This window comes from Pituophis catenifer, unplaced genomic scaffold, assembly GCF_029215685.1.
Source record: "Pituophis catenifer annectens isolate HBS135680 unplaced genomic scaffold, rPitCat1.0.hap2 SCAF_2, whole genome shotgun sequence".
NCBI lineage: Eukaryota > Metazoa > Chordata > Lepidosauria > Squamata > Colubridae > Pituophis > Pituophis catenifer.
Window position 1 is genome coordinate 135,300,815 of NW_027256882.1, and position 27,296 is coordinate 135,328,110.

A 27,296-nucleotide genomic window follows, 5' to 3' on the forward strand; every position below is an offset into this window, starting at 1 on the left:
TGAAAAATCATGCTAGGACTTATTTTCCGGTTGGGTCTTATTTTCAGGGAAACAGGGTATAAATCTTTAGACTTTTAAAATGGAAATGTTGTGAAAAATGAAAAAGTTAAGCATGACCAATCTGATAAAAGTAATGTTAAGCCAAAAAAAGTATGATGGGTGCTACATAACTTCTACTAAGCTGTGCATTTATTTCTTACATGACCCTAAACCCAATGAAGTCTTTACTTCTGAAGGTGTACAATAATTTATTTATTGTTGTAGTGGAGAACACCTGTTGTATTTCATACCTTATAGGTTTTTTCCTTTAAACAAAGGCAAGAAGTAGTTTGAATTAGTTATGTCAAGGCAAGCATATTAGTTAAAAGTCCAAAGCATCTGAAATCTGATGCATCTAATTCAGTAGAGTGCCTAAATAAAAATCAGAATTCCATCCTGCCCCTCCATTTAATAGCATAATAGCATAATAGCAAAGCTCTGTAGCACAGAAGAAGACCCATCTGGTTGAATTTGTCTGTTACCTTGACAACACGAGAAATTCTGACCTGGATCCATCTGTCAGAACCTGGAAGTTCCTAGGCTATATTTGCTTTTCTAATCTTGTTAAATTAAACTTAATCTACCAGGATGTTCCCTGTTATTGTTGCTGCTGCTTTTATCGTTTTATGATACAAGCACCTCTGTTGAAACATCTTCTCCCCACCCCCCACCATCAAGCAGAATAGATACATGGCTGAATTTATCTGCCTCTTTCTAACTAGGGATATAATTTGCTTCATACATTTGCAAATCCTAGGTAATTTAACTTTGATCCTACACAGCAAAGCTTAGACTGCCCAGGAAGCAAAATGTGGAAAAGTCAGAATCACAAATAAATGTACAGACTTAAGGCAGGTCAAGTGATGTGCTTGAGAGGCTGTTTTGTTACCAAGAGAGGAACTAGAAAAAAATAAACGATGTCATAATTTTTTGAATATTTGCAATCAGAGTAGAGTTAATGTTAATGTATTAAGAAACAAAAGCATAAAGAAATTTTATGTATACACAGGTGGGGGAGCATGGAACTTTTAGTATTGCTTCTTTGCCAGGTGCCTGTAATTCTTACTGACTTATGAGAAGTAAGAATACAAAGACTGATAGGCAGTGAGATAATATCTTTCTCCTGTAAAAATTTTGCCTGTAAATGGAGCAAGATATTAACAAGAAGTCAAACAAGTAATAAGGAATGGTAGCTGAGTTAAAAGAATGGACAGAATGCAGAAGGAAAACCTGGAAGACCCTATTCACATATAACATGTTTCTGTACACAGTCAGACATAGTTTCCTTACTGGATTAAAATATAATATTTGATGTCATATGTGTGCGCTCACTCACACACAACATGTACAACCATAAATAAAAATGTATATACAAACACACAAAATTGTGAAGAGTCCAGCCTAATAACACTGGATCTGTTTTATATACCGTAGTACTTTGGTGCTGTCCTGAAGATAACTGAGGCAGAGTTCAATATTCCATGTCATTGTTATGTAGCTTGAAATCTGACTCTTAATATGAACTCTATATTGGCTGTATAGTCTGCAAAGTCATGAGTGCAGGCTACAGAAGTATTCATGATGGGCTGAATACAAAGATTAACTGATGCATGTTTACCCTAGAAAAAGGAAAATCTGAAGAGTAATTTGAGGATGGAGGCACTTTTCTTAAATGTATGAAGTGAGAAGGGAACTTTTCCATTTGTGTTTCATCTACGGAAAGCCTTGGAAACTTAAGAGCAACATCGATCCCTTTACAAACCACAAAGTGTTCCCTGAATAACTCTTATGATTAAATGACATTGTATGATTAAATGGTAATTCCACAATGAGGGGAAGAAAGGGATCTATTAAAAAAAAAAAAAAGCTTAGAAGAAAATGCCAAATTAGAATGAAATAAATTATTGAGAATCTATTTACAACCATAGTGTAAAACTTCCAAATAATTAGAACAAGGCATTTAGACATAATAATGAGTACAACAACTTTTGTAGGTCTCTAAATTCCCTTTGGAACTGAACAGCAAACTGTAGTCTAATGGGAGAGAGGATATAAAAGCACATTGGGATTCAATCTTTTAAGAGCATGAATGATTATGTCATCTGTTGAGTATCCAGGATGATCAATGAGCTTTTAGTTACAGATGGGGCAGAATGCCATGAATTTTTATTTTGATAGGAGCTTGCCAAGTTTGTATCTCCTGAATGAATATATGGATCTGAATGCAGTTATCCTTTAATATCTACATTTCTCAGAGCTTTGCATTGATATGAAATGCATATATTAACTGTGCACAAAAATGTGAGGAATGTGGTTTTAAAATACATGAAAAAGCATTACATTTAGGAAACCTGCTTACTAAAAATACAATATTAGACAATGTTGCATACAAAATGTATAGTTTACAGACATATCTTCTTTAAAAAGCTGGATATAGATGGAGAAGTTTGAATTGATTTATAAGAGGAAAAATTAAAAACTGAAAGAAATTAAATTGATTATCTACCCGTAAGTGAAAAATGAATAAGAGGGTAACAAAATGTTTTCAATAAGCAAACAGAAAGTCAAAGAACAAATATTATAAAACAAATTTTGCATTACAGCTAGTTAAAGATTTGTGTCAAAGCTCAATATGTTTTAAAGTTAAATTCAATGGAGTTCTCTGCCAATAAATGCACACCACTGCAGTCATGCTCCATAAATTTTAGTATGACATTTTATTGGTGGCTTGTTTCTGATACCTTTGTTTTATACTGTAGCTATTAATCAAGTGTAAGAAAGTGGTGTTTTTTTAAAGAAATAGCAATAAAGCTTTTTAACATATTAAAAAAAGGATACTTCTATCAGGATTCATCCATACTGAGGTGTAATTCTGAATTTCCTTGGATCTGCGGGGGTACTGATGGTGAGCTCCTGTGCTTCAGAATTGTCCATCATGCTGATTGTACATTTTCTTTTCTTTTTTTTAAGGAAAAGAAAGTGGGTTACTTTCCTACATGTTCTAGGGTGCTATGACTCCATATGTCTTCAGTGATTGATATGTGTTTCTGAGCCCACAAGACCACATCAACTGTGAACCTTTGACTCTTACCATACCTGATTAGATTAGCATTGATTAATTAGAATATGTTGTGGACTCATTAGGAAGAAATCTAGAGAGATCACATTGCAAAACAACTTTTCTATGTTGACGTCTTAAAATTATGTGACAACCCCACCCCAAATTCCCAGCCTGTTCTGGGAACTGCTGCCCCAACACGAGTCCAAATTGGAAAAAACTCCTGTAACATGTATGGTTATTAACTCTAATATCCTTCTTCTCTTAGTTAGGATGAGCTAACTCAGTAGAACTTCTCATCCTAAAATACAGCTTTTATTTGCTTTCTTAGGTATGCGCATCCTGGTCACCCTGCTTTTGGACACACTTCCTATGTTGGGGAATGTCCTCCTTCTCTGTTTCTTTGTCTTCTTCATCTTTGGTATTGTTGGAGTCCAGCTTTGGGCAGGGCTGCTTAGGAACCGCTGCTTTCTACCTGAAAACTTCAGTCTGTAAGTATGAATGAGGTAGGCTTGCACAGGTTCTTTGTATGTGCTGACGGTTTCAATAAATTAAAATAGTAGTTCCCATATGCACCGCAGTATTCATACATAGTGTGAGTATCTTTGCCTGCTGATGTAACAGAAGTGGAAATTCTCTAGCTAAGTCATAGGAAACAACACAAATAAAATCTTCAGTAACATAACACTTTTTTCAGAATGTGTCGCGTTGCCATGACTGATAGCTGCCCAGCAGCAATGATAGAAATGTCTTCTTTCGAATATGTCCATCGGCAGTCACAATACTCCAAGAAGGGAGAATCAGCTACTAAATTGGAACTCTCAGCAACCAAAGCTCTGACGGCCATTATAAATTAAGGGGGAATTTCCAACGTCTGACTAAATCAAAGAGGGAGAGCTGGAGAAGAGCAATTGATGAGATTTGGCTCAATAAAGAATTTGATTCAATTCAATCTGAGATAACAGGAATGGGGCAGGAAGAAGAATCCAGTCTTATCAAGATTCAGTTCCTCATCCCTGCTGATGGAGTGAAAATAATCCCAGAGAAGTATGGAAGAAATCATTATTACTAATGCTGGCACCATGTAATGAAACCAAGCTTTGAAGGAATACAGACCTTTCTCCTGATTTATGGTTGCATATATTATGTGATATCTTTTCAATGTAGCTAAAACTGTGTATACACCATAAAATGTTTAATACATATATAGCTATGAATACAAAATATATTTTTGTAGTATTTTTGGAGAATTCTTCATTCTGATTCAGAAAGATGTGTTGAATTCAATGCTATTTATGTGTAACCACTAATTGTGCAGTAGGGTTGTTATTGTGCTCATTGTTCTTAAGACTGAATGTGAAGTACCTAACATATAGAGCAGGGGTGTCAAACTCGCAGCCTGCAGGCCAGATGCGTCACATGTTGGCCACCCCCCCGCCCAGTTTAGCGGAGGGTAAAAAAGTCCCGATATGTCATGTGACGCTGCCGTGACAACGTGAGTCTGACACCCCTGATATAGAGTATCTTCTTAATATCTGAACAGTCTAAGCAAGTTTCAGCATAGAAACAATAATTTGAAGCTTGTGAAAATTCCTCAAATGCCCTCTAATTTTTGGATTATCAACCCAGCTGAAACTTAATCAGAAACTTATCATAAAATAAAAAAAGTTTTAAAGAGATTTTTCTTTGGAAGTTGGACCTTCCAAACCCTTTGGGTTTGTTTGCTCTGCAGAGAAAACCATTAAGTTTCAGTAACCTAAAATCCCTCTAAATAAATTGGCAACAAACCAAAACCACGTTCTGATCAAGTCCAACCCCACCCCCCATGGAGTTACTGCTCTGAGTGAAAGATCAGGAGTCTGGCAGCACCTTTTCTGACTAATAAATTTTATCTAAAGACACAAACATTTGCAAGCTGCTGCTCAGATGCACAGAATGACTGTGTCAGATTTCAGTTAGGATGAAACAAAGGGAAGGGAGGGGAAGAAAATTGATTATGCAATTACAGATGAGTCAGATTACAAGTACCTAATCAATTAACCATTGTGAACATCCATTGTGTTTGGTGAGACCTTTTGAGGTTGTTCTAAAATCTTTTCCTGTATGTGAGTTCAGAAGTCTCAATCATTCTGCTAAAGTCTTGATTTTCTAAAATGGACACTTTGAGGTCTTCAGTAGAGTGTCCCAATGGATATAATCTGACTGATATTACTTTGTTCTTGTTTTGAGTCCTGACATTCATTAATGGTTTGGATAAATATCTTTTGGTTTTTCTTAATTATCTGTTTGGGGCCATAATAGATGGAACACGGCTTTCCTTGTATGTGGTCTGAGTGAAGGGTGAAAGGCTGAATGGAGGGTGAGGGATGGCTAAGTTTCAAAAGGCATGCAAACCAACAATTCAGGAATGAACCTGGCTAAACCTCTCCTAAATTTTGCTTTGCAAGCTTTTCTATGACCTGAGTGCATTAGGAAAGTGGAACATGCCTTTTTTTCCCCCTAAGAAAAATATGTGTGAAAGTATACTCAAAATGCATTCATTTATTATGGAATAAACTTTGGTGGATCGTAGCTTGCTTTATATTGGCCATATATTATAGCCCATCAGTTTATGTGATAAAAAAACCCCTGGAAGCTTAGGGAGCTGCAGAAATGGCCCTTGGGCTGCCAAGCAGTTTGGCAAATTGCAAGTTGTCCACCACTGACTTCAAGCCAATTTATTTAGGGCTATGACTGTTTTCTGCTTTTTTTTTTTTCCTTACTGACATACTCTAGTAATTATGCAAATAGCAAGGTGGGGTGGTTATTAGATTCTGCCTCCCTTTGAAGTGTTTTATGTTTTTCATAATCCATAAAGAAATAACAGCAGATATATGGGACTGAAGCTGTACATGTATCCTATCTAGTATCTCATTTTACCTCCGATAACAACCAGCACAAATTATTTGAGGGAAATAGATAACTTGGAGTGATGTATTCATCTGACATCATTTTTAAGCTTCAAAATATCAATAATTTAGAGACATTTAAAAAAAGAAAAAAAGAATTGCCATTCCAGGCAATCAGAGTGCTCCCATCTACAATTAATTTCTCTGATTGCTTGCTCTGAACTCAATTATTCTATTGGCCCCTGTAACATCTCCGAGCCACTAGTTCCTTGTATTGCTCTGTTGACTGCATGAACACCACTTTTGCTCTGTTCCATTTTCATACTGTTGCTTTGTAAGAATAACAGTGTGATTTCCCACTTTCTTTTTGCACTGTGAAAAGAACATTCCATCTTTACTTCATCCCTAACTAGTGTGATTTTGGTTCTGTAACCAGCCCTGTGTCTCTTTCTTCCAGGCCTTACACATTGGAGCTGGAATCCTACTACCAGACAGAGAATGAAGATGAAAGCCCTTTTATCTGCTCCCAACCTCGAGAAAATGGGATGCGGGATTGCCGCAGTGTTCCCATACGGAGGGAGGAAGGCCTGGTGTGCACCCTGAACTATTATTCCTACAATGACACCAGCAACACCTCTTGTGTCAACTGGAACCAATATTACACAAACTGTTCTGCTGGGGAGCACAACCCTTTCAAAGGAGCTATCAATTTTGATAACATCGGATATGCATGGATTGCAATATTTCAGGTGAATCAAAAGGACTTAAACCGTGATCTCGTGCTGCTGCAGCAACTGGGAAAATGAAGTTTGTGTTTATTTTTGTTCAGAAGTACATTTGTTTTTCAAATCTGAACCAAATAATTAAATTGTTGAGAATCTGCAAGTCCTGTTTTTCCTGTAATAAATATAGATTCTGTGGGCACCAAATGTGCATGTGTTTTTTTTTTTATATTATTATTATTCTCCATTGAATTATGTCAATTTACAGTATTGTGTGTGTGTGTTTTTAATGCAAAGATTGAATAGGGCAATTGGAAGCCCTAGAATCAGTCAGTGCATCCCTTGGTCTTGTTTAAGGTGATCCTTTACAAGTTACCTGTTTAAACCCCTGGTACGAATTTTCTGACTCTTCCCCATAACTTGTACTTTGGAGAAGACCGAAAAGAACTAAGGAAAAAAATGTGAAAGAATATGAAAGAAAGGGATGATAGATATCGCGTCCACCTTAAGCCTTGGTCCATCCTACTACTTGATTTAGGCTTGTCTACCAAGTAGCATCAACCAATTTCTCTGAGAGAATGTGACCCTCAATATGGACAAATTATCTTGTAGGTGACTTAAAAGTTTCATAGCTATTTTGTTAGATGTCTATAGTTCCTTGCCCTTCTCAGCCCTGCATTCATCAAGATGAGCTAACCAATGGCTTCCTTTTCTTTTGCCTTATCACAGGTCATCACCCTGGAGGGCTGGGTAGATATCATGTACTTCGTCATGGATGCTCATTCCTTCTACAACTTCATCTATTTCATTCTCCTGATCATTGTGAGTTTTGTCTCCAGTTGTGTCAATCAGAAGCATTAAACCTAGATTTCCACTGAGGAAAAGCGATTGGGGTGCATGGAAGGACTGATAAGATAGGATTTATTATTAGAGCCTTCCAGAACATGATAGCCGGATAAAAAAGAAAACCAGATCCCATGTGCTTCTTGCATTTGCAAGGTGGCATTGAAATCACTTAGAAAAACATCTAGTCAGTGATACTGGTTTCCTCACTATTTACTACTCATGCTTTCTGTTCTGCATTTTTATTTTAATAAGCAAATGTTGAAAAAAAGAAAACTAACTTTAAAAGTTAGCATATAACTGGCATTAGATGATGCTTGAATTTGATCTACGGTGACAAAGACAAATGCAAATAATTTGATCTTATATTGACTTTTATGTTAAAGAAACCTGCTGACCATGATATTTTTGTTCTTGTTTTGGTAGCCTCAAATAACCTCTACACTTTTCTTATAATATACATAACAGATTTAATAACAGCTGTCTCTTTCTGCCTTATCCCAATATTTGTCAAGATTATACAAAGCTTGTATGTCAGGGGAAAAATGGGGAACAAAGTTATGGCAAATAGTATTCAGACAGGTAAGATATAGGAGCAAGTTTTAAAAACAAAAACATCAGATATATATAAATATAATATATATATATTAAATTTGATTTATATGCCGCCCTTCTCCCTAGACTCAGGGCGGCTTACAATGCGTTAAGCAATAGCCTTCATACTTTTGTATATTTTATACAAAGTCAGCTTATTGCCCCCACAAACTGGGTCCTCATTTAACCTACCTTAGAAAGGATGGAAGGCTGAGTCAACCTTGAGCCTGGTAAGATTCGAACCTGCAGTAATTGCAGGCAGCTGTGTTAATAACAGGGTGTTTTAGACCACTGTACTACCAAGGCCCTTGGTATCAGGCTACCCGTGTAGGTTAATATTCACATTAACCTACATGGGTAGTAATTATATAGGATCTGTTTAGAATTGTGGTTTTTTAATCCAACAATAATCAGTATCATTCTTACTCTGGGCCACTGCAAATGTAGACAAGGTACAGATTGTTAGATCATCTGTGGTTGTCTAAGACATGGACATAGATTAGAATCTATAGCTGAAGCTGTGGGGCCACAGGTGATCTCTTTCAGCATTTGGAAAGCACCAACAATTGTTACTGAGGGTAAAATTATTAAATGCATGATTGCATATAAATTGAATGAAATCACATTTAATCCTGCCCTACCAATTTGCAGTAATACTTCAGCAAAGATGCAGATGATGTGTAAACGATGGTGGGTAAAATACAAACTGTAAATAAAACAAAAAAATTAATAATTTCTAAAATGCTGGCTTGAGGACTTTGAGATAATTATTTACAGAGCATTAGAGAACATTGCAACAATTTGTACATTTTAATGAGGAAGAATAAATGTGAAACAGGTGTCAGGAATGTAGACACTGTTTCAGGTCATTAAGGCCACTTTTCAGAAAGCAGAGTTCAAATAAATCCTCCTAGGGAAGGACTAGATGTACAGGACCAGAGGTAATACTAGACTAAACTTGGGGAATCACAGGTTTAACTCTTTCATGGCTATGTTAAATTTAGAGTGAGTGTAATGAACCACAAGAGTAGGCAGAATCTGTAACACGTAGCATTAAGCAAACCAAAATCCTAAAGCCGAAAAAATCCTAAGTTTTTTCAGGATCTGGATCATATTTACCTATTATTTATAAGAAGTATATTCTCCAAGAACCTTCAATCCTATTCTACAAATAAGACATGTAGACGTAAGCAAATAAAAAGGAGAAGCAAATAGGATAAACCTGTATTTCGGAAAGCTCAAAAATAAAGAAGACTCTGGCCAGAGACCAAAAGACAGTAATGCTTTTGTATCAGGTGAAACATGATGTAGAGCAGGGATGTCAAACTCACATCGTCACGGCAGCATCACATGACGTATCGGGACTTTTTTTCACTAAACTGGGCGTGGGTGTGGCCAGCGCGTGACGTATCCAGCCCGCGGGCCAGGAATTTGACAGCCCTGATGTAGAGTGTACCATAACTATAGCTCTACCACTGAGACAAGGTTTTTTTGTTTTGTGTGTTGTTTTGTTTTGCTTTTGTGGCCATCTTCTGGTTCTCATCTGGCAAAAGCTCCATTGGAGGCCTTCAGCTGAAGCTTTTAAGATATAAGCTGTTACATATGGAGATAAATGTTATTTCATGCTTCTAGGTCTTAAATCATGAATGCTATAAGGCCAAAGGCAGTACCTGGAATCTAAACATAGAAATGGACTGGAGGCCAGGAGCAGTTGGTCTAAGACAGATATCATCATGTCCTGGTTGAGTTAAAAATATAGAATTTAGATTCTGCACTAACTTCAGTTTTAATACCTTCAATATACTTCAAAGATATAGCGCATTACAGTCATTTTACCTAGGGTTTACTAGAGTATGAATAAAAGAAGCTGGTCATATTTATTTATTTATTTATTTATTTATTTATTTATTTATTTATTTATTTATTTATTTATTTTTATTTTTCATATTTGTATACCGCCCTACTCCCGAAGGACTCAGGGCGGTGAACAGCCATAATAAATACAAATACATATAGAAGTTAAAAACTATTAAGAAACAGATTAAGTAATTTAGGCTCAAAGATTAAAAACATCCAAATTTATCTAAAGAGGTTTAAAACCCAATTTAAAAGCCAGTTTAAAAGCCAATTAAAAAGGTATGGTAGAGTACCCAACTTTGCAGCTGGCAGGCCTTTGATAGCTGATTGAATTAAAAGTGATTTTTTTTCCCCAAACACAAATCTTCCAAAGTTCTCTTTAACAAACTTGATTAAGATGAAAGCAAGAGTGTTCCAAACATTTCAGAAAACTGAATTCTTGAGTTAGGAACCAACGTGTAATATTTATGTCTGCATGAAGGTGGAAATATTCTGAATCTTTTTCTCACAGCATCATAATATACCAGGGAAGAGGTGAGTCCCTTCTCTGATAAAAGGGAAGTCTGCAGTTGTGAATGAGGTACACAATGGTTACTTGAATCCTTTTGAACCCCAAACCCATTTTTATACCAATACTGCCTGGCTATGCAGTCCTAGAAAAAGGCTAGGCTCTTGTTCCTTTTTTGCCACCAAAAAGTTTCTGCTTGCCAGTGTGTTTCACATACCACTCAGTTATGTCCATGAGGGGTCCTTGGTGCTCTCTGAGATTGGTTGTTTTCTTGCAGATGTTTCATTACCCAAACTAAGTAATATCATCAGTGCACTCATATTAACCCTGAGCTACAAATGTTCTCCTTTATTAATTATGTCCATTTACATTGCCTGAGTTTACATATATATGTACTCATGCTATAATCACAACAAGGATATTGTACCAATAAATTACATCTGCAGTGGGAAATGTTTTTTTGGAACATGAGATTTTAACAAAAAAATGCTGGCAAAAAGAACAAGAGCTACAGCTTCCATGGAATAGGAATCTCCTAGTTAAGTAGACTGACCAGGGCTTCCATGCAGGGCCAAGAAGTAGCAAATAGCAAAATTATCATCATGATGTAAGCTGTGTTCCTTTTTTTAATCACGCATAGTGGCAATTATTTTTTTTTTCCATTCTGTCAAAACTGGTGGATTCTGTAGATGCTTCTGAAAAGCCTCCAAAAAGGAGGCGAAAGATGCCTCCCCCCCCCCAGTGGAACACCTCTGAGGTTATCCAGAAAGAAGGCCACATAATGGTAGATGACTCAGCAATTTCTGCCTTCTCAGATGGCCTGAGTAAATACTCAATTTGTAGAGTTAAGGTAGCCAAGAGAAAAGAACCAGTTGTAGGCTGCTTTTTGAGATCTTCAGACTGAATAGCCATCAGGAGCTACACAAAATGCAGCTTAATGAAGAGCCTGTTTTGGAGTAAAATTCAGACTCTTCAACTGCAGGCAGCTGCTGCCTGTTGAGTGCCAGCTAACAAAGGAAACGATTTCTTCTGAAAACAGCCAGAGACTCCATAAGGGAAGTATCTGCCTTGAAAACACTTTAAGTGAATCGTTTAGGGGAGGAAAAAAACCTACTTAATTGTGATAATTACAAATACAGACTACCAAGAAATCTTTTCAAGTCAAAACAATCTTTATTGAGCTGCATTGTCACGGTGGAACAAGGAAGGGGGGGGAGGGGCTGAGATGAGGAAGCCTGAATGTTCTTGATATGAAAGAAAGGAGGAGAAGAAGGGCAGGGAATATCATTGGGGTGCCTCTCCGATAGACAATGATGGCTGTCATCTTGGAGTGAGTTTGCAGGGTTTTTTTCAAGCTGGTTAAAGTCAGTCGCTTCTATATGGTGATTTTTAGCCATGGATGTGCTCCCCCACGTGACTCCGGAGCTTGAGAAGTTTATGACAAAGTCAGAATGTATAAAGCCGAGAAGATTGAGGCATCATTACAGCAGTTATTGTAGTCCAGGGGGAAGATTGCTAATTACTGAGTCTCCTCCGCTTGCTGTGTCCCCTTCTTGTCACTGCCAGTTCATCTGTAAATTCTATGTGGGAGGTCATTAGGAAAGAAATTGAAAATGACATTAATCCCCGTATTGTTATTGCCCAGCCGCAGTTGGACTACTCTGCCTAGTTCTATTCCCTGTGTCTCAGAAAGAAGCAGGAAGAGCTAGAGGAGTTGCAGATAAGGGCAATCAAAATTATCAAGGGGTTGCAGCTAATTCTTTTATGTGAATGGGTTACATCAAGTGGGGGGAAGGATAAGCATATTAAAAAGGCAAATAGATAGAGACTCGTATGAAATATGGAGAGTGTAAGATTAGCGGTCAGGTAATTTTTCTCACACCTTCAAAATATAAGAACCGATGGTCATTCAGTTAAATTAAATGGGGAAAGATTTAGGAGGACATCATCATGCACCACATGGCTAAACTATGGAACTTGCTCTCAGAGGAAGGAATGTAGCCAGTGGTGGGATTCAGCCAGTTCGCACCACTTCGGGAGAACCGGTTGTTAACTTTCTGAGCAGTTTGACAAACTGGTTGTTGGAAGAAATCATTAGGGCAGAGAACCGGTTGTTAAATTACTTGAATCCCACCACTGAGTGTAACGGTATGGTGTCTCTCAATATTACTGGTTGGAAACAGCTGAGAAAGTGCTGTATGCTCAGGAATCGGCAATTTGACATCCTTCAGGACATTTGGATTTCAGTTCTCTTTACCAGGCGTAACAGTCTGTGGAAATGATAGCCTCAAACATCTGGAAATCACCAAATTGCCTACTAATGAAATAGTCCAGTGGTTCCCAACCTTTCTGACTTTGTAGACCGGTGGCAGCAGCGGCAGTGGAGAGGAGATGGTTCTGGGGGGGTGGGGGTGGGGGGGCACCTCTATTTGTGCAAGCGGCTCACATAAAGGGAGCTTCGCACCCAAGCATGAGTGCCCACTGTTCGTGCAAGTGGAGGCTGTGCTAGTGAGCATGCTTGCCTGCTGCTTGCATGGTCTGGTTCTGAATGGGCCAAGGATTTGGGGAACCCTGAAATGGCCTAATCCAGGAGGTCCCTTACTACATTCTTGAAGTTTAGGAGAAAATCTGTCTAGTTTGATGTGGCAAAATGAGGGAATTACAGCCAGAGCCATAGAACTATGTAGACATAAACCAGCGCAATTATTTTTGATCAAAGGCTCCTCTGCTGTCATAACAGTAAAATATCTGTACTATGATATATTTAAGGAACAAAGTGCCTTTGCCATATGCCTTTTACAGCTTCTTGTTTTCTATCACATTGCCTAAGCGTTTAAAATTCTATAAAAACCCAAGGAACTTTTTCATACCCAGCACATTTGTCCTTATCCTGCTATAACCATCTCGTGCAATATTTTATTCTTTTAACATCTCCTTAAATTGTAAAGGTAATTTGTCATGTGGCTCAGAGGAACTGCTGCTTAAGAAATATGAGCCAAAACAATGCTTGCTTGGAGGCATGCAAAACTATTCACTTCTTTGGTTTCCAGACAGTTTTTGATAATATAACTTATAGGATGTGTTTAGACTTCAAAATTGGCATTTGTTTTATATAGGTTGGGGGTTCTGGAAGCAGAATATACATAATCTGTCTTTATGCTTGCTGCAGTCTATGGGAGCTTTTATCAACCCTAATTGTAGGATAAGTTTAGAGGGGTGATTCATAGCCTCATAGATACTCCTACAAAGTGTTTCATTTCCCCTCTTCCAGTGTGTAAAGTTGTTGAAAATAGACAATATTGGTCAGCTATCTCCATGCATTTCTGAAAATTTGCCCAAGAAAACTGCAGGGACTGGTCCAAACAGTTACCAGGGTCAAGGCTGACTTGAAGGCTTTCCCAGGTCCTTGAGAAGAACTCAACAGGTGGACAGAAATGCCAAATCTAGTCTTAACATCTGACTGACAGGGCAACCATTCATAATAATATGAAAGCATGTATGGGTATAGGGATTTAGCATTGTGCATCATTAGAAAGAGTGTGCAACACACACATACCCTGCTGCCAGATTTTCCCAGGGAAATGCAACACCTACGATGGAAAAAAGGCTGCTATTCCTTTTTTAATGGATCTACTTATTTATTGCCACTCCATAAAGTAGATTCTGGTGAACTCAGTGGGACATGCTGGTCATGATGCAAACTTGCATTCATTTTACTAGCCCTACTGAATTCAAGAGGAAGTCTCAAATAAATGGGTAGAATTGCACCATTAGTTTGGAGTTTCTCCACATTTTTATCTCCATAAAGTAATATCAGGTGATCTCCCATCCTAATCCTAACCAGACCCAGGACATCTTAGTAGCTTCAGTGTTTGTTGCATGATAAACCTTCAAACCTTTGTCCCTTGGATGAGATATTAAGGTGTTAGTGCAAGGTTCTTTCCCCTCCTTGAGTTTTAAAATAATATGATGTTGGTTTTGAGTCCACAGTTGTTTTGGGGGGGGGGAATGTTTTTTTTTCTCCATCTCTACATACTCTCTCAGTTGGGCTTCTCCATATAAATAGGGCTAATCACAAACTACTTCTCTTTTAGGTGGGCTCTTTCTTCATGATAAATCTCTGCCTTGTGGTCATAGCAACCCAGTTCTCAGAGACCAAACAGCGAGAGAGCCAGCTAATGAAGGAGCAGCGAATCCGCTACCTCTCCAATGCAAGCACGTTGGCTAGCTTTTCAGAGCCAGGAAGCTGTTACGATGAACTTCTCAAATATCTTGTTTATGTCCTTCGGAAGGCCGGCAAGCAAGTGATGGAAACTTGTCAGACCACAGGGGTAAAGATGGGCTTCCTCTCCAGCCCAAGCAGTAAGAACAGCGCAGAGAGACAACCGTGCAAACATCGTCCACGGAAAAGGTCATCAGTGCATCACCTCATTCACCATCACCATCACCACCATCATCACTATCACCTAGGCAATGGAAGCCTGCGAGCCCCACGAGCCAGTCCAGAAATTAGTGATGTGGAGACCAGCTCCCTTCACAATGGTGCCAATCGGTTGATGCTTCCTTCAGTTGTCAATCCTTCTCATATGGCGCCTGGCAACACGGAATCTGTTCACAGTATCTACCATGCGGACTGCCATTTTGAGCCAATTCATTGCCAATCATCTCTCTCTCAGATTGGTCTCAGTTTGCCGGGACCTGAGGTGCTTCCCAGTACAGTGGTTGGCAGCAAGGTTTACCCAACAGTGCACTCAAGTAGCTCCCACGAGCTCCTCAAAGATAAAGGTTTGCCAGAGTCCGCATTGAACCCTGGGGCTAGCACGCTGATGAATCTTAACATCCCTCCAGGGCCTTATAGTCCGATGCAGAAGATATTGGAAACACAGAGCACTGGTAAGTATTAAGCTTGGCTGTCGACCATTCAGTCAGGTTTGAATGGGAGGCAGAGTAGTAATCTTTCTGTTCCTCTTTTCTCTATTTTGTCCTTAGCATTTCCACCAAGCTACATCTCAGGGACAACAGGTGTGTTTTGCTTGTGGAGTCCCAGAAAAAGGTTGCAAAAATTCCTGCCCGCCATTTTGGAAAGCTATTGCCAATCAGTGTTTACAGCATGGAATCTGATGGGCAGCATTTTGAAACAAGGGTCTAATCTAATGACTGAATTCACACTTCACATTACTGAACCCCGTGGTGTCTTACTCAGATTTATGGGAGCCACTTTGGCTGTAATATTTGAAACAAGTGAGAAATCAACACAAAAAGCATTAAAGATATATATACTTCCGTCTTGCCCAGGCCATGAAGAACCATTCTTCTGAGAATTTAGGTTCTCTGAGGATTTGTATAAAAACTGAAAAGGAGTGTGTATGTGTGTGTGTGTGTGTGAGAGAGAGAGAGAGGGAGAGGGAGGGAGGGAGAGGGAGAGAGGGAGGGAGGGATGGAGGGATGAAGGAAGGGGGGAGAGAGAGAGAGAGAGAAGCTTGTATAGCATAAATATACAAGGTGATATTGTTGGATAGCAATATGTTTGCCACCTTTTTCCCTTCTTGCATTCGTATCCTTTCAAAACAATTGAAAAACATGCCAGTGATTGATCTTTTTGGAGGCTGTGGGCTTCTTTCTGTGCAGGGTTGACTTGGGGGGGTCACACTGATTCAATCCTGTGGAATATCAGGGATGATTCTAAGCAAACAGGCACAGATCCAGCCAGCATCTTCTGTAATTTGTAAGAGGCTCCTGTCTGGAAATGGGGAGTTTCAGTCATCATCCAAACTGCTGCAAATATTTATTCAGAAGCATGAATGTTCCCCTGTAACAACACCATTAATGTAATGTAAGGATGGCCTCTGGAGAGTCCACATTTCACTTTCCAAGATTTTTCTGTGTGTTTTCGGTGTTTGTTTGTTTTTTTAATCTCTCTAAGCATGAGAGACTTTCTGGGAATGAGGCAGGGCCAGCTCGCCAAAATCTAACAATTTGTCTCCAAGAGAAGGTCAGGCTAGGTGATCCAAGGTTTCCTGCTGACTTTAAAATGAGATAAGAGTTCTGGATTCAGAATGGGTTTTGAGGACAAACTCCTCACTTCACTGTAGCCAACTTTATTAAGGACTCTTCTTCTTCTTGCATTGGGAAGCCCATCATCAGCTGGGATTGATTTCAAAATGGTGAGTTGAAATATCAGCAAGCAGCAGGAATGTATGGGCTATGGTAGTGTCTCTGCAGCTCCTAATACAGATAGTCCTCAATTTATGACCTCAGTTGAGCCCAACATTAAGGGAGACATTTGTTAAGTGAGCTTTGCGCCATTTCTTGTCACAGTTGTTAAATGAATCACCACAGTTGTTGAATTAGTAACGAAGTTGTTAAGTGAATCTGACTTCCCCATTGAATTTGCTCGTCAGAAGGTCACAAAAGGTGATTACACGACCATGGGATATTGCAACCGTCATAAAAATGAACCGGGGGCCAAGCATCTGAATTTTCATGGCATGACCATGGGGATGTTGCAACTGTTGTAAGTCTGAAAAACGGTCATAACTCACTTTTTTCAGTGCTGTTCTAACTTTGAACTGTCATTAAATGTCAGTTCAGTGTATGCCGTAAGTCAAGGACTACCTGTATTACATGTGCCATAGACTTGATTGCTCTCTGTTTCACCTTAATGGCCAAATGGGTAATGAAGCAGCTGCAAATGCTTGCCCTTGGACAGCATTCACTGGTGAGTTGTAAGGTGTGTGTGTTTGTGTGTGTGTGTGTTTGTATGTATGCACATGTGTTTGGCTCAGCCTTGGATTTGTAAATCTGAATAGATTTCCACAATTCAAGGTAGGGAACTAAGCAACCATCAAGCACTTTCCCCCCTGAAAAAAGTAGTTGCTGATATTAAATAAAGAAAAAGAAAAACTGTCATTATTTGAGGAACCTCTGGAAGAATTGTTATTTTCTTTAGCCTGGGATGAAAGAGATGGAGTTAAATAGTTATCGATGGTTATTTCCCCAAATAAATATTTTGGGTGTGCCCCCCACCCCACCTCCTAATTTGTTATGGCAAAGGTAACCTTTAATTGGTATAGCACAAAACCCAACATTGTGTTGTTTTGAAAGTCTTTTATATTTTCTAACCAGGGATTGTTAGATCTTGCTCAATGGAAAACTCTTTTGCGTAGTTATATACCACTGACGCTTCTGCTTGAATGAAAGGTGGTGTAAATTAAGCTGTGTATTCTTTTAGGCTTTAATATTTTGTGGAGATATTGCAGCTTACATGCCAGTTTCTCTAACAAATGCAAATGTTTCCCAAGAAATGGTTCGAATGAGGTAACTGAAAACCCATGTTTTGTAATATTCACATTCACTTAAAAATGTACAGTTTGAATGTGGATGATTCACAGTTTACACTGTTTCAGCAGTTTTTCTAGGGGTGTTCTTGAACGTTTCCTATTATTCCTCTGTAACTTGGCATTTTCCCAGGTAGAATCCAAGGGTGTCTGCAGGGTATGGCCAAAAAATGGTACAATCAAAGCTCTGCCTGTTTTTTATTGTCTTATGTTATTGTAGCCACCATCTTGATTTTTTTTGACACACTCTGCGGTTACTCCTGGCACAGTAGATAAGAAAAAGAGAAAGGTTCCTAAGTCATGCCTTGCCTTTCCCAGACAAGAATCACCTTGACCCACATTACTTAGAGAGAAAGCAGAGAAGGATCCCATTCAGACATTTGCTTAACAACAGATCTATCAGCCAGATCAAGTCAATAAATTTGAGTAACCTTAATTGGTTAACTTTTTACTTAGTAAAATCAGAGACCTCAAATTTCAAAATAATACCTCATTTTCTGAAGGACTTGTACCCTTCAATACTCCTTTCATTAAACTGGGCAGCTCTTTCTGGGAATAGTGCCGCAGAACAAAAAGTATGTTAATGTTTTAAAACAGTCAGCTTTTATAAATCTAATCATGATTCTAGATCTCTTTTGCCTAGCCTTCAGAAATGTTTTGAGTCAGGTTCAGCAGATATTTCTTCCTTTATTATTCAAAGATTACATTTATGTAGTCCAAAACAGCCTCTCTCCTTCATTTTCAGTACAGACCTTACAAGCATAAAATATCAGCACTCTTATTTATTGAAGGGTATTTATAAATTTTTGATCCGGCATTTTCACAGCTAAAACTGTTCCAAAGTGTGAAAAACTTTTAGAATAACATTTAAAAACCTTACAAATGTAAAAGCAGCTAAAGAATAAAAGCAAGGTAAAATCTACAGTGGTGGAAAGCTCCAAAAGGCAGGATCACCACTTTCAAAAAATAAAGGACTGAAAATCAGGGAGGGTAAACTTGCCTTCACGTGGTTTCAGAAAGAATAAGGTGGAGATGGCTGTTGCTTTCTGGAATTCCAGAGTTCAGATTATGAGCCCCCAAAATTGTTACAGCCACTGTTGTGCTTGATAACAGCCAGTGGTGGGTTTCTACCAGTTCGCCCCGGTTTGGGTGAACCGGTAGCGGCGGCGGAACACTCCGTCCACCCACCCGGACATCATCACGGACGCTCTGTGAATGCGCAGAAGGTTCTGCGCATGCACAGAAGCGCCGTACACTCACAGTTCCGAACCGGTAGCGAAGGTAAGTGAAAACCACTACTGATAACATCATCTCTACCAGCACTACCATCACCATCCTCATCTTCATCACTGCTACTGATATGCTGTTGCTGTTTCTGCAACAAAAAAAGGCTCTGGGTTACAAGCTAAAGGCCATCCATCCCACCACTTTATGCAACCAGGGTCCTAGGTGTCAAATGTAGCTCTTGCCAAAATAAGGTATCCTCGTACAAAATGTGAGTGAATAAATCTATCTGATTTGATCTCAGTTGGTTTCTCATATTGAAACTCTTCCATTCATTTTCTCCTATCTTAGTGTCTTTTCCCTTGACTTCAAAAAATACTCATGAACGTTCGCGTTTTCAGGCTTATTTCTACCATACGATTTTGTTTTGTACAAATTTAATTTAATGTTAATAGTTAGATTGATATCCAGCCTTTTCTCTCAAGTTGTCCTATATAGCATTGTCCCCACCCTCTCTTTTCCCCAGAACAGCAACCCTATGGAGGTGCTCAGAAAAAATAACTGTCCCACGGTTGCCCGATGAGATCCCATGGTTTGATCTGAGCCTCTAAGGCCCAGGTCTGACACCTTAATCACTCTATCACACTGGATCTTGCATATAGCTCCGTTTTTTTTTTCCAGTACTCTCTTTTTTATATGTACAGATAGTCTTCGACTTATGACCACAACTCAGCTCAAAATTTCTGTTGTTAAGTGAGACAGTTGTTAAGTTAGTTTTGCCCCATTTTACGACCTTTCTTGACACAGTTGTTAGGCAAATCGCTGCAGTTGTTAAATTAGTAGCAATAGCAATAGCATTTAGAATTATATACCGCTTCACAGTGCTTTTACAGCCCTCTCTAAGCGGTTTACAGAGTCAGCCTATTGCCCCCAACAATCTGGCTCCTCATTTTACCCATCTCGGAAGGTTGGAAGGCTGAGTCAACAACTGTTAAATGAATCTGGCTTCCCCGTTGACTTTGCTTGACAAAAGGTTGCAAAAGGGGATCACATAACCCCAGGACACTGCAACTGTCATAAATATAAGTTAGTTGCCAAGCATCTGATTTTTGATCAGATAACCATGGGGATGCTGCAACGGTCGTAAGTGTGAAAAATGGTCATAAGTCACTTTTTGCAGTTCCGTTGTAACTTTGAACGGTCATTAAGCAAACTGTTGTAAGTTGAGGACTGCCTGTACTGGTTGAAGTCAGCAGTAAAAGGAAATGTCCTAAAATTCTTAGGATTTTCACACACACACAAAAGCCATATCTGGGTTTTGTCAATATTACATTTTTCATCTGCTCCAAAATGGGACCTCTAAGAAGATAAACAAAGATGTATTTATTTATTTACTTCTCATTTTAGGTCCCTGTCAAAGTTCCTGCAAGATTTCCAACAAAGGGGGGAAACCTGAGAATATTTGCAGCCCAGAAAGTTGTCCCTATTGCACAAAAACTTTGGCTAACAATCCAGAGCAGAAGGATCACGAGGCCGGAGACTCCGATAGCGATGCAGTATACGAATTCACCCAGGATGCTCACTACAGTGACCAGCGAGATCCTAAGCACCAGAAAGCTCGGGGAAGAAAAACACGGAAACTTCTAGCCTTCTGGAGGGTGGTTTGTGAGACATTTCGGAAGATTGTGGATAGCAAATACTTTGGCCGTGGCATCATGATTGCTATCTTGATCAATACCCTCAGCATGGGCATTGAATATCACGAGCAGGTAAGCAGAAGCTTATCTCTATTTTAGTCCTTTTGAATCGATTTTCCCTACAGCCAAAGAGCCCAAGAGTCGGACTTGTTAGCTCCATCTTGCTTCTGCTCTTAAGCCCCTGAAGTGAAAATGCATGCCTTTCAGCATCGATTAACGTTGACCCTTTGCTTTGTGCTTTGCACTGTATAGCTAGGTTAATTCTGCTTGTTATTAGATGAAACTGCAACACATTTTAAGGGCAGCAACAGTGGCAGATCCTCAATAAACTCCTCTTAGTGTGTTTTGACGAATTGGGAGAGCCGCATCTGAGCAGGGAACTCATTGGTTGGTTTGAAAATGAGTAAAGTACAGAGGCTTGAAACTTTATAGTTAACAAGGGGGGTTAGTTTGAATGTTGGTAGGTTGGCTGGAAGTTGGCAGATTGGCTGGAGTTTGGAGGTTGGCTGGCTCTATTGTTGGGATGGTGACAACAATGTTGGACAGCAGAAACTTGGGTGGGGTGTGTGGAGGAGAACCCAGTGGAACAGGGAACTACCCAGCCCACCTTTACTCTCAGCTATAGTAGATGTCTTCTCCCACTGCCAAATGTTGTCAGGATGGCTTTAGGGTGTGGGAAAGGGGTGGGAGGCAATCTTAGTCCACCCCACCCCAGGCAGCAAAAAGGGATTGCTTTAATGGCTGATAGCTTAAAGTAACACAGCTGTAATCAATTGGTGGTTGAAGGCATCAGCCTTTGAGATGAAAATGAGAATTGCTAAGTACTACACCTTTTTGAACTTTGCAGTAACAATGAGAGTTCCATGAACTGATCAGTGCTGCAGAAATTATGTGAAATAATGTGGCGTTTGTTTCCAATAGCTACTTTATAAATAATTATTTATGTTAAATCATTTGGTTTCTTAATAGCTATTTTATAAATCGAATAAGATGAAATCGGTACTGTACACTGTAGACAAACTGTACAATGAAATAAGTACTGTACATGGATGCTTTTTGCCAAACCTAATATCAATTTTTTCTTGCAGTTGGGATATTGTTGTCACCTTTACATAGACATGCTGGTTGCTCAGATCAGCCCTATTAAGGATGTAGGATCTGTACTTAGAGTATGTTTTTAAAAGAGTTAATGGGATTAAAAGAACATCACAGCAAGTCTAGTTTCAGCTGACCTTGGCAGAACACTTTGATCTGGCTAGGACTTGGATGGGAGAGCACCAGAAAATCCCAGGATTTTCAATATGGATTGAAAATTTGAAAAAAAAAAAGAAAAAAAGATCCTGGAAGAAGGCTCTGGTCAGTTAATTCTCGATAAGATAAGACAAAATAACTTGGCATAATGTTTCAATTCTCGGGTCCTGTATCATTTCAGGTCCTGATGATGAGTCAGTTAAATCAAGTCTGACCTTCCCTTCTCTTCCCTTCCCTTCCCTTCCCTTCCCTTCCCTTCCCTTCCCTTCCCTTCCCTTCCCTTCCCTTCCCTTCCCTGCCCTGCCTATTCTCCCTCCCCTCTCCTTCAAATGTCAAATTTATTGATTGTTCAGAGCCTGCCAATAATTATATTATATTTTGAGAGGCTAATGCAAAAGTGTATTGGCCCCAGTATAGAAAATAAACAGAGGTCTATAAGACGACTAGAGGTATTACCAAAATGGTAGCCTCTTCCAGTGGTGAAATCCACTTACTGTCACTACCGGTTTGGGAATGGGAGCACGCGGGAGCGCGAGCACGTTATGCACACCTCTTCTGAGCATGCACAGAGCCTTCTGCGCATCCACAGAGGATCAAAAACAGGACATACTGATGTCCTGGCATGTGGGCGGAGTCTCCCGCCACCAGTGCTACCGGTTCATGCATGCCAGATAGATCCGGCTGGATTTCATTGTTGGCCTCTTCCTAAAGAACTCCTGTGAGTATGTATCCCTTCTGCTCAAACAACTCAGACGCAAGTAAGAAAGAGGTTTTAATCGTAGAACTGATTAACAACATGTTAATCAGAATGGCCATCTGGCCTCATACCACGATATGTGCTGGTGTCCTCACTTGATATGCTCAGAAGCATCTTCTGATCTGGGGCTGCCAACTACTGTACCCTGTTCACTGTTCACAGGAACAACTTGACGAGCCCCCAGATTCCCACGATTTTGTGAGGGAAGAACCTAAAGCATTTCAGATTTCAGTGAACAATAAGCAAGCGGCATTATACCTCACACTGAGGTTCAGACAATTCTGACTTGTAAAGAAACAAGATTGGTTGGGTTAGATATTGGTTGCAAACATGGGTGTTTACCTTTAGAAAGTATGTCATATATTTAAGCTAAACTAATCTAAGCAAGCAAGAGTGTCAATTTAGTGTAGAGATTAAGACATCAGGCTAGAAATTGGGAGACTGTGAATTCTAATCCTGGCTTAGGCAAAATCCAGCTGGGTGATTTTGAGCCAGTTATTCTCTCTCAGCCCTAGGAAGAAGCAGGCAATGGCGAATCACTTCTGAAATCTTGCAGAGAAAACTGTAGGGACAGTAACGGCTAGTCTACCCCAACTCAAAAGCTCCCTCCACCAAAGCAAACAAAAATGTATGTAGATATATTTTGAATGTATCTGATTGGAAGGTCAATGTGGAGGTGGGTCTAACTCTTTTTGGGTTAATCATTTTTTCCCACTCAAAATCTCTCCTCTGTTTATCTTTCTTCTGTGGGGAGTAGAAGAGCAGTTTGAGGAAGGGGAGATTAAATAGGAAAAAGGCTGGTTGTGAAAAGGTTATGCAGTTTGCAACATGCTCTTCATAGCTAATACCCAAATTCACATTTTGTTGGTACTGTATTGTCTCCATTAAAATACGACTATTGGAGCTTCTGCTTTTTAAACCACTCCCTGCTGTATAATTTCTAGATAATTTTCCAGCTATAAATCTCTAAGCACCTCACTGGGAACAAGAAACACTGAAAATGTCTAGACTACTTTGCATTGAACATAAAGTATACATCTAGCGGTGTTCTCCAACCTGGTGCCCATCAGATATATTGGATGATACCACTCAGCACAAAGTGAAGCAGTTTAAGAAAGGCTGATGTATGGGACCAAACTAGGTTGAAAGCACCACTGTTGCTGCTTTTCTACCTTGGTTTTCTTTCTTTTTGCTGTTGAACACAAATCCTTTTCTTTTTTTTTTTATTCAGCCCTTGGCAGCAGAATAGCAGCTGCAAATTCAATTCTGCAGCTGTTAATGCAGGTGACAATGTCATCCAAGTGTATTAATATAACAGCAACTATACATTATGGGATCAAGGCCATTTGTATGCTTGATGTGTCTCTTTGAACCGATGCGCTTCTGGAATCTAAACTCAAGACTGACCAGTTTTTGTTGTTTGTTATGACCTTAAATAGAATGGCGCTATTCAACTCATCCCAGTAGGATCTATGGCATGTTGTTTGACCGCCATTATGTTGCTCTTACTCAAAATATGCCTCCCAAAGAACAATGAACTGGGTGCTTTTGAAATTCAATACAATTCTAAGAGAAACACTAAGCAGATATTTTTTCCCTGAGAAACCAGGGGAAAATGAGGATACTTGAATTAAAGTTCACTTTTGACACCTTTGACCAGCTGAGGTGGCAATGTCATTTCTGCATACAGTATGCTAAATTTGAGATGTGCGGTTCCTTTGACTGCCTTTCCAATTATCCATCCTTCCTTGTTAAAAAGTCTTAATAGGGAGGGACATACAAGGAGAGAAGGTAGCAACCAACTACCTTCCTTTTCTTAGATTGATCAGAAAATGTATATCCACATCCAAAGGCTTATCAATATACTTGGTTTCCTTGGGTCAAGAATAGGCAGTGGACTAGTCACTATGATTAACACTTGTAAACCTCTTTTCCCCTGTGGTTCATTTTTCATGGATTCATGAAGTTTTGATTTTGAATCAATATTTTTAAGTATGCTTAATTCATGGGAAGAGTTTTCGATTTAGAAGATATTTCATTTACAAAGGGATATTTCCAGTTTGCTCATACAATATACTTTAGATGTGTTTTAAAGTATATTTTAAGATGAAAATAGCACCAAAATATTCTGGAACTTTTAAAATCTGGTAGATAATTCAATTTGGATCTGCCAGGTAACCAGATCAACACGAGATAGAGTTCAGATTGTAGCTCGTCTTCTCATTTTTCATTTCTCAAACCAGTTTTCTTTTTATCAACCAGTCACCATAGATGAGGCTAATTATTTTAAAATGTGAGATTATTACTTATGAGTCCTGGGATTCTATTAGGGAACAGGCAGGGATGCGTAAAAGCTCTAAAACTATTCACAGTCATAGTGAATAATATATGAATGGCAATACAAGGTTAGTGAGGTAGTCCAGGAGATGTTTTGGTAATGTTCCAAGTCAAGGGAAGTCTAGTGATTTTTGTACCTCAGACTGAACGTAATTGTGACAATAAAAATAGAACAATACATTGAATAATAGACAGTTTCCTGGCATTTTACAGTATTGAGATATCTCTATCATTCTGGCTAATGGCCGGCCCACTCCTGATATTAATCTGTGTACCCTGAACATCTTGATAGCCAGACTAATCTCTTTTCCAACTTTCCTCCCTGAGAACAAAAAGGGAAATGTACATTTTTAAGAGACTCATTATATCCTCATGACAACCATCCATTAAATACTTTGGGAAATTTTGCCCATTATTTCTGAATATGTGTCACTAATGAGTCATTCTCATGAACATCATTGTTATAAAAAAATAAAATAAAATGAGGCAATCTCAGCACATTCGTTTTTTTTAGGGAGATCAGCTATTTCTTCAAAAGAAGAAGCTGTCATAATTATTTAAGGCATCATATGAGCCCCTTAGCTTGCTTTCTATAGTAATGAGCAATTGGAATTTTTGTTATTAATAGAACTCAGTGGACTATTCTCCCTATTAATTCAGGTGATGCCTTTTGTAAAAAAAAAAAAATACTGAATTAACTTGCTGAGAAATTTCAAGAAACCTGTTAGCAGAAGAGATATAAATGCTAAAAACCAAGTATATTGAACCATCATGCCCAGGTCTTCTCTGTGAAGAGTAATGCTGTTCTCCCTCTCACACATTATCTCGTAAAGAAAATCAGTCTCAATGCTATCCCAATGCTATCACTTTAGCCCGCAAAATGTTAAACTGCCCTGCTTCCCTCAGAGACAAAGGATCGTGGCTCCACCAATTATTTTGAGTGGAGGGCTTCTTAACTGCTGAAAATCAATTGATCTGAAGACACAATTATCTCAACTACAGCTAAAATTGGCCTCTAAGAGCAGATGAAACATTGGAGAAGAGGAAGGGTTCCCATGTGGTAATGGAAAGAAAAGCAGCAAATAAGCCAAGCTCTTCCAAATACATTTCAGATAAGCAAGCAAAGAAATAATTAGGACTGTGATGCAGTGGCCTGCTGTGGGGTTCCTGTATAGATGGCCAAGGGGGATTAAAAACAACAGTGAACTGATTTTAGGAGGGGAGTTGGAAAATACAAATGACAGGTCTAAAGAAGGCTGTGATGTGAGAAGGTGTACCATTGGTTTGATAAAAAACAAAGTAAATAAAGTCTGATTAACTGATAGCAATAGTAATAGAGACAGATAGAAATATTCATTTTGTAGGAACCTGAGCACTAGAAATGATTTTTAAAAATATCTAAATATATGTTGAAGAAAGTGACTTTTTGCTACAGTTAGAAGCAAGTGCTGGAAATTACACCTCCAATGCTCCTCGAAAAGAATGCAAATGACTAGCTGTCTGTGAGGAATATAAATCCTTCCATTCCCCACCATCCAATCAGAGCTGAAAAAGCTTCTTGGATGAGAAGTCAAATGTCTTCAAAGAAAAACAAGAAAGTCCAGTTGCCTCTTGAAAAGGCACCTTTGGGACAACCATGACCTGGATGACTGAGAATCTCAAAGTTATATATAAGTCAAGGTGTATTCACATTTTCTCATGAAGGAGCATTAGTACCACACTGTTAAGTATATCCAGTCTACGCTGGTCCCAGACATGAAGTAGCCATAAATGAACAAGAGAGGACAACATTTGAATGTGGCAGAAGCTATGGATTGGCCTTCTCTGGGGAAGCATTGTAAGACAGTTATTGAAAATCTAAAAGACAAAGAAATTCAGTAGGAGAATTAATGGGGGGGGGACTACATACAATGAATCAGCCTCCCAAATGGTAGCTAATATGTATGCTCTGTTTCTGAAGTTACAGGTGTAACCTTTCCAGCCCCTTTTTAAACTCATTTAAAAATTTAATCCTTGGTGCATTGAAATGTAGAGGTCCTGAGCAGGTGACCATATGGACTTACAGTGAAGTTGTGACTAAGTATCGTTAAAACCTAATAACTCCAGCAGCATGAAAATACCAACACCTGTGCCATAGCTTGTAAAGAAACTATGCTTACAAAATAAATTGGAACCAAGAACATC

At 39.0% G+C, this 27,296-nt stretch overlaps 1 protein-coding gene across 1 annotated transcript in view; it reads left to right on the forward strand.

Moving 5' to 3' along the window:
- The window catches only part of CACNA1G (calcium voltage-gated channel subunit alpha1 G), a 407,319-nt gene that overhangs the window by 206,954 nt on the left and 173,069 nt on the right, over positions 1 to 27,296 (forward strand). The window contains exons 5-9 of the mRNA XM_070934658.1: positions 3,429 to 3,588; positions 6,443 to 6,734; positions 7,437 to 7,529; positions 14,604 to 15,402; positions 20,478 to 20,839. Coding sequence (XP_070790759.1) covers positions 3,429 to 3,588; positions 6,443 to 6,734; positions 7,437 to 7,529; positions 14,604 to 15,402; positions 20,478 to 20,839 — 1,706 coding nt within the window. The remainder of the gene's footprint in view (positions 1 to 3,428; positions 3,589 to 6,442; positions 6,735 to 7,436; positions 7,530 to 14,603; positions 15,403 to 20,477; positions 20,840 to 27,296) is intronic.